We start from the raw sequence: 8656 nt of genomic DNA, 5'->3' as shown, positions 1-8656 counted from the left end.
ATAAAAAAATATTGTTGTGTCCTTGTTAACAGCCTTGTGAGGTTTATGACCATGTTTTCAGCCAGTTCCCCAATAAATTCTGCAGCATACATAGTGGGCTGTTATCGCTTTGAGATGTTTATTTAAGAAAGATGAACAAGAAACATCCAATAAAATATAATGTGCTGTATCTTGACAGTTAAAGAGAAAGAAAAGGGGGGTTTGCATGTAACGTTATTGGGTATGATACAGTAGACAGTTAAACATAAACAGCCTGCGTCTCTGACTTAAGTAATCTGGATTGGGAATGCCTCTGGATCCCCCTAGGAGCAGCTGGAAAACCCTGCTGGGAAGAGGGATGTCACTTTCTTGCTTAGCCTGCTGTCGCTGCAACCTGTCCCCAACAACCAGAAAATGGATTGATGGATTAATATAGATTTATATCGAATTAAACTCAAAACTCAAAATGTAAAGGTCAAACTACTCTTCTAATACTCAGTCTTCTTATCATATTATGATATGTTAATACTTGTTTTTGGTCCACTTGAAACAGCCTACTATGTTAACAGTGTTGATACAGCGAGGAACCATTTCAAGTGCTGCACAGATAGATGATGCTTTTTGTGCAGAAAGAAACTGTTATCACGTTGGCAGTGCTGTTTGCAACAGTTCAACCTTGATAAGGTGTTGCCCAGCCAGTGTTAACTGCTGTAAGTCATTTGGAGGTTATCAGTGTTGGAACAAAATACCCTCATGGCATCAGTTTTTTTTCCTACCCTTATACTGAACACTTGACAATGAATTGTTATCTGCAAAGTCCGTATACAGTATCCTTGAAATGGATACAGTGCTTATACAGTAAATATTGATTCCAGTTTTGAGATTGTCACAGTCTGTTCAGTGGCACCGCCCTAGAAAGTGAAGGTGTCAGTAAATCGTATGACTTTGGGTTTATATGTTTGTTTGACTGAAGGATCCCCATAGTTGATTGTTGTGTACTTTGGTCTCTGTTTTGGACTGTCCCTCTCAGGTTCAATCTTAGGTGATGTTGCAGCAGAGGTCTTGCTGTTTTCAAATGCAGCCTTATTGGCAGTGTCTTCGGAAAGTCCAAAACTTTGGGTCATACTAGTATCTTTTATGTCCACTGGTGTTACTTCTTCTTCTTCTGGCTCCCCTTCTTCTTTTCCTTGTGCTTTACCCTCCATTGGTTTCTGTTTTGTTGTTGTATGAGGAGCTTGTACCTTCATGTTATTAGGACTAAGGAGGGTAGTCATAGAGTGCTTTGGTGATGGCATTGCAACAAAAGGAGTTACAGTTTCTGGGTGCGGTGCTGATTGAGGGAAAGATTCAGTCTGATCGTCAACATCTTGATTATCAAATCTGTAAACACATGGGATAATGTACATGGGTAACCTTCTTTGAATGGTCACATCTTTAGTTGGGTTTGGATCTTCTGCTGCTACATTTTCCACAGGGTCATTGCCTGTATATGTAGAAAATCTCTCAGGTTTGGGCTCTAAAAGGCATCTTGCATCAGTGACAGATTCATCCACACTTGATTCACTGTGAGAGTATTGTAGGGCTCTGTGAGGAACTTCTGTCTTCAGGTTTGTGTGTAAACTTTCTGATGGTTCCATTAAATTGAGTTTAGGTGAGGAATCTACACATGTGGACCACACGGGAGGGCAGGTCATGATGGTTGCCACATGCCAGTTCACTTGGGCATCTACCTGTGGTAAAAGCTGGTAGGGTTCTGGGAGCGACATCTTGGTGACAGATGTTAAACAGAGCAGCTCTAGATGTCCATGTTTTAGCCTGTTGGTGATACCAGTTTCTTCTACTGTTGTCTGAATTTCACCATATTCCCCTGACCTCCAACCCTTAACATCCTTATCATGAACATGAGCTTGTAAATTATTTAATGAACAATGACCTTCAGGTTTTTTATCCAAATGTTTGTCCCCCATTTGCCTCATTTGGTCTGCTTTCACATGACCATTTTCTTCCAGGTTTGAGTTTACTTTTGTTGGAACTTCCACTACCTCCTCTGGTCTTTGTTCTTGCTCATTTGTAGTTTGATTTCCTTTCAACTGCTGTCCAACACATTCACGTTTCATCTGCTTGTGCAGGTTTTGTTTGTGAACAGTTTGAACCACCACCTGTTCCTGTTGTCTTTCACAATAAGCAACCCTCTGTTTTATATTACTTGCCATCTTGACTCCTCCAGAGGGCCTTTCATGTGAACATTTCAGGTCACTTCCCTTACATACAGTAGCCATGGTCTCAAACCTCTCCATCAGGGACGATAAGAGGACCCCTCTTCCAATGAGTCTTGGTTTGACTGGCTGTTTCTTCAGCACATTTTCTTTCTTTTCCTTTTGCTCAGCCATGGCAAACTTAGCTACAATATCTTTCACACCGCCTCCCCTCTTCAGTGCTTGTTGTCTTCTTGTCCAGTCCTTCTTGTGCTTATTATTCTCACTGTCTTGGCTGTGGTTCACATCACCAGCCACTCCTCTGCTGGTGGACAAAGTTCCTACCTCCCTTTGGTGCGTGATGGGAGGTTTGGGTGTGGACCTCATAAATTTGGATTGGAGTAGCTGGAATGTAGTAATCCGCCGGGGTATTAAATCTCCTGGTCTTTGATCTTTTTGTGAATCTGACCAGCATTTTTTAGGGATCTTGGAAATGGTCTCAACAGTCTTTACTTGGGTTGTTTTATGCTTGTCAGGGAGCTGAATTTTAGTGCAACTTGGCCGAAGTTGAGTCTGCTTCATTGAATTTGTGTTGACTTCAACTACAATATCCGACCCTGGCTTCTCCAGATGTCTGTTTCTGCTGGTCCATTTGGGAAGTTCCTGTGTTAGATAATGCAGCAGACTCTCCAGAATCCCTCGGACCACAGGGCGGCAGTTGTGGTCTCTAACCAACTTCCTCAACATACCGGCATCAGGGCTGATACTGGTTTTCCGAGAATCTGGTCTATGGAGAATAGAGGACATGCAGAACTTAATCCCCATAGCTGCAGCATACCTGAATATTTACGGATATTGACAAGAGAGTTGAAGGATGAGTTCAACATTTACTGTTGCATGAAATAGTGGCAGTGCTAATTGCAGTCTAGACAAGGCTTACCATGGAACAATAGCACAGCACCCGCTTACCAGTCCCAAAATATAGTGCTAAATTTGTGTTTTTCATGCAGTCGTGATAAAAATGTAAAAAAAAAAAAAATCTAATTTCTGCTCTTCTGAAAGCATCATCACGGAAAATACTTATCTTTTACCCCATGTAAGTAAATCTACACAGACATGCAAGAAGTAAATAGACACCTTCATTCAAATTCAAATTAAAGGTGTCTATTTACTCCTTGCATGTCTGTGTAGAAAGGGGCTAATTAATTGTTGACGCTGACTGTAAAACTAGTCTCCAAAAGGACTTTTCCCCTTCTTTTCAACTGTGATATTTGAGTCATTAAACAATACTTCAGCTTGAACTGGATATACCAGTAGTCATCCCAACCCTGCAGCAAAGTAAAGAAGATAAGTGCTCAGATTTAAAGTGAAGCGTTCTTGCCGTGTGAACTTGTTACAGGTGATTAGTTCAGAGGATTGCAGAGGAGGTTTGTGTAGCAAGAAGAGGGAATCTGGTAGAAAAATTAAGATAGGAGACGAGCTATCTATCAAAATAAAGTTATAGTTAAGATAAAGAGAGACGGGCACTTCATGCGTAATGTATATCTGAGTCCGTTTAATGTTCATATCATATTAATATTCACCATGTAATGGTGCATTCACAATACAGAACACTCTTCCTGATAAGAGCATCACAGTACTAATAATTGATCACAGTATAAGATAAAATGATTACTATTCTGCAACTCTGTAATGTTATGCATAAATCATCATCACATGTCACATGCATTAAAAAGCCAAGGTAGGTCTAGATTAAAAACTACTGAAGCCCACTGTGAGGAGAGACGTATCTTAAAATCAGTTATCAAAAGTTTGCACGTTTTGTGCTGATTTTGACAAATTTGCTACTCAATGGCACAACATAAGCATGTGCTTCATGTTAATACAGGTTAGCTTTAGAAAAGGAAAAGATCAGAGAAGGAAATTGTCTTCGTTGGTTTTGAGAGTTCGCTAGTTCAAAAACGGCCTGAGAGTTTCCTTTTTCCCACAGTCCTACCATTTCATATTAGGTGGAGTACAGTAAGAGAGACGAGTGACTCATCCCTGCCATTAGCAGAAAATGAAATGAATGCCAGCTGATTGCAGATGTTGTTCCAGAGAGATGATCTCATCGGAAAACATTCATGTCAGACATAATTGGGACCATAAATGGTCTTCCTTTTGATGTTCCTCCACCTCACACCTACAGTGACAGATGCTTTAACCTTTTCAATTCATGACAGAACTGTAGCACAATCAAGTAGTAGAGGGAAAGAGGGGATGCCTCTCAAGACTATTGAGACACTACTAATCAGGACTAGAGACTAGTGTGGGATAAAGCAGTTTAACAGCCATGTGCAGTTCCTCTGATAGCCAGTGGAGGTCAGGCCAGTGAACAGCAGGATTACTTGTCTATGCACTTTTCTGCAGAGGCTGCTTTGTAAAGTGCTTCTCCCAGCTCCTCCAGGCGCTCTCGTTTGTCCAAATCCTGGTACAGGCCTGAAGGAATCTGGCTCAGGCCATGCATGAGGCCATAGAGACAACCTGCGATCAGACCCGTGGCTTCACTCTCACCTAAAACACAAAACATTTTCACAGAAATCACAGCTGTTTCATCTGTCTGCATTTTTTTAAATCTTGTCTTGCTGGTGCAAAATGCTGTAATCCTCACCTCCGTGAAACATGGCTCGTTTACACAGTTCAGCCCAGTCACTCCCTGCTGCTAGAAGAGCATCGTAGGCTATCATGGGGGCATCATGGCCTCTTCGGCCTGCACGGCCCTCTGAGCTCCAGCGCTTGTATATCTGTATGGACAATTAAAAGCAGCACACTGTTCCAATTAAAGGTTCTGGTGACGCAAAAACCTGAACCTGTGTGTTTTATTTATGTGTCTATTTCTGTTTTGTGTGACAGACTGGGAAGACCTACCTTGTCTGTCTCCTCAGCATCATAGCGATCAGGGAATAAAGGTTTGTTCTGTCCTTCCTTGTCTATCTCTCTCTCTTCTAGGTAAAACTGCCACTTGGCTTCAAAGTAGAACCAGTTTTCTTGATACTCTGCATAGGAATGTATAATCACAAACATTTACTGGTATCAGCTGATAGTCATGTTCTCTCAGACACATCTTGATTACTGTTTTTTCACAGAGAAGCTCAAAATGACCTGGATTAATCAACCAAGCTGTTAAATGTCGTGCCTCTTGCAAAAATAAACACAATCTAACCTGCCATGTGTCGTATGGTCTTCCTGCAGTACTCCTCAGCCCGAGGGATGACCTTCATGAGTTCACGGCCCCATGTCCCAAGAGGTTTCCCCTGGATCGCATAAGATGCAAACAGTGCAGTTGTCAGGGATCCTAGGAAACCTGAAGCCAAGAGATACCTCAAGTTACTGCTACACAATAAAAGGTTCTTAAATGTTTATCAGCAGCACAATTATGTAGCTGACAGACGGGTTTGGATATGTTAGAAACGGCCAACATTGTCACCTGTGGGGTGGTTGTGAGTCATTCTGCCAATCTCAATGCTGACTTCCACCAGGTTCTCTAATCTCTCAGGTTGCCAGTATCTCATACCAATACACATGGCCTTGGCAGCAGCCCCGAACCCAGATCCTGGACATAGACACATATTTATATGTTGCAGTTATGTTCAACTCTTTAAAACAAACAATATCTAAAAATCTCCACCAGCCTTTTTCATTGAATGGTGTATGCCAGGCGAGCAGAAAGTTGTGAGGTTTGAGGTGAACAAAGCCCTCCACTGTGGCAGGATCGGGGGCTCTGCCCTGGAGAGACACCATGGCTTCCACATAGAGACGCACCAGCTCCCGGTACAGATCCTCCAGACACCAGTAATCTGGACACACAAACACACAATGACTGGCAGTCATTTATGATTGGCATGCAAGAGGAGATGAGTGGTGCTGTGGTGGGCTAAGTTTAGCCTCAGTCTGCCACACCGCAGATTAGGACCGGCATGCCTGCGGAGTGAGTGGAGTCACTTCCACACACCATGAGGTCAACTGAGATCCTCGAGCTGAACCCACAGCTATCCTGCTAGAATCTGTTTATGTTTGTGCTTTATGTGTGAGGGAGAGAGAGACTATGTTGACAAGGAAGCATCGCCTCTAATTTAATGATGTAGCACTTTGGTGAAAGACAGGACTGTGAATGGACTGATTCTGTCACAGAGGATGAGGATGGAGAGACCTGAAGCTGTCAGTCAATGCACTGTGAAATCCCTCAATGAATTTGTGCAAGAGAGAGATGAGAGAATAGCGATTTTTTTTTAACTTCCATTTGATGAGTAATAAGTAGGCTACTAGAGATAACACAGGAGCCAAATTGTGCATGTGCATATGTGTTCAGGCATTGTGGCTAAAAAGGGCTTCCTAATCTCAAAAGATGTCATCACCATTTCATAGAGCCGCCGTCATTGGCTTTGAAACTCCAGCCAAACATGGTACCAGCAGATTATGGAGGAGTCTGACCTGCTATTGTTCTATTGTGAAGTTTAAAAGTCTATTTTGGACTTTTATGTCCTGGCAACTCCTGGCCGCCTTGTGGGGGCCTTAGATGACATTCGAGTGATGGCATTCGTAATGGTGTTTTTACTTAGGTTTTGTCTTTGAAGACCAGTTGCAAGGATGGATTAAGGTATGTCAGCAGCCTTTGTCATTCATAGATGGTCTGCCAGTAAGTGATTAGCAGCTTCCATTGACTGTATAGAAGAAGCTATTCTGGTCCTTCTAAATGTAGAAAGCCCCAGTGGACAGGTCTGATGCTGTGTCTGTATATTATTGGACAGATAAAGAGAGAAATACTTTGATTTTATGTAAAGTTAGATCTGATGTTGGATATCTGAAATATTGATTTGATATTTGACATTTAGTGTGTAATCTTTGTATGTTTTCCACTCTAATCTCCCTCTTCATCAATTATAAATCCCTTTTCTCATTCTTCTTGAGAATCAAACCTAAACATACCTGTTATAAGAGCTTCTGCTGTGGTCATGTGCATCAGCGTTGCATCACTCACGGGCCAGTTATCATGGTCCAGTTTCTGGGCCCCCAGTCCCCCCATAGAGGCCAGTTCCTCTTGGATCTTCTTGCCTGAGGGGCAGCTTTCCCAGTGACCCTTTCTGTAGCCCAAGGCATCACCAACAGCGCCCAGAATCATGCCTGCCTTGAATTTCTCCATGATTTTGACCTCTGCTCACGTTCAGCACACACAGATAATCACAGAAAGAATGATCTTCTCTCCTTGTGGGATTTAGATGGCTCCTGGCATAAACAAAATGCCAAAATCTGATCTCTTTTCAGCTGCAAGTCTTCTTCACCACCTTAACAGATGCACGGTCACAGAACAATGAGGACAGAAGAAACTCTTTTTCCCAAAAACATCCTGACGTGGAGCTACTCTCTGCTACATAATAGCTGTTCCACCTTCCCCCTTGGCAGAGCTCTCTTCTAGTTTCTCATCAGTTGTCTCCCAGTACCAAGAATTGGCATGCACACACATACGAAAGCAACACGTTATCAGCCACAGTTTCTTTGTGTTGGGTGGTGGCGAGTTCAGCTGTGATCAGGTGTCTCCTAAAAAGGCAATCCCCATGGCCCCAAAGCCTAAGAGCTGGGTGGCTGGGTGTGGAGTGGTAAAGGGGGCTGGACGCAGTAGATGAGATGCTAATGTGCTGCTGGGCTGGAGTGTAAGTTTGGCAGCTGGCACTGGACCTTGTTGACATCCCACTCACCCCATGGGAGGAGGATAAGAATGGAGCATCACCTCAACTGATGTCCCCCCCCAACTCAATGAGCCTCCCTCCTCCTTTACTGAAGCTCAACTCTCTAATCTATTTAATCCTCATCTTCACATAATCCCTCCATTTTTAACCCCTTTGAGCTGTGCTAATTAGACAAATCTGGTATTCCCAACTCGTTATACCTTGAATTTTTTTTCCATGCATCTGCTTTTGAATGTAGCCTTAAACATACTCGGAGTAACAGAAGCCAAAGCATTAGCAGAAGAGCCAATGATGATGATGATATGCAGCAGGAATGCAACCTGGTAAGGGACAACTGTTCCCAAGCAAACATGTTAAATACACTCTCAAACACACACACTGTAGGGCAGCAATTCTCCGCAGGAACATTGAGATTTCTTTTTTTTTTTTTGCAAATCTCTAAAATCTGCCTCCATTGGAGCAAACAACTTCTGCATCAAGCGTAGCAGAGCAAGACAAACGGTAGAACTCATAATCATTTTTAACTTTTAGTGGTATAACATTATTTTAGTTTTACAAAATAATATTTGTCCAATTTAAATTGATTATTTAAAGAAAGTTTGAAACAAAAACTAACAATTAGCTGCTAAAGTGTGAAGAGTTTGAAATACATAACACACTGATCAAGATCAATGATCAAACTGTATATTTGCCATGTTGTGATTCATTTTGATTTCAGAGAAATAAAAAAATATATTTATTATTAGGACACTAATTTCA

The 8656-nt window shown here is 42.1% G+C and overlaps 1 protein-coding gene across 1 annotated transcript; it reads right to left on the bottom strand.

Moving 5' to 3' along the window:
- Nucleotides 1-103: 103 nt before the first annotated feature.
- adprhl1 (ADP-ribosylhydrolase like 1) lies at nt 104-8316 on the bottom strand. Its single transcript, XM_010732120.3, has 8 exons — nt 7140-8316; nt 5846-6010; nt 5641-5766; nt 5377-5517; nt 5082-5209; nt 4825-4957; nt 4562-4727; nt 104-2961 (listed from the first exon to the last, which is right to left on the bottom strand). Exons 1-8 carry the CDS (start codon nt 7351-7353, stop codon nt 891-893), a joined length of 3144 nt encoding a protein of 1047 aa, XP_010730422.3. The 5' UTR covers nt 7354-8316; the 3' UTR covers nt 104-890.
- Nucleotides 8317-8656: the final 340 nt, after the last annotated feature.

The sequence above is a fragment of the Larimichthys crocea genome, chromosome VIII (assembly GCF_000972845.2).
Source record: "Larimichthys crocea isolate SSNF chromosome VIII, L_crocea_2.0, whole genome shotgun sequence".
In the NCBI taxonomy this organism is placed as follows: domain Eukaryota; kingdom Metazoa; phylum Chordata; class Actinopteri; family Sciaenidae; genus Larimichthys; species Larimichthys crocea.
This window is presented reverse-complemented; position numbering and strand designations above follow the sequence as displayed.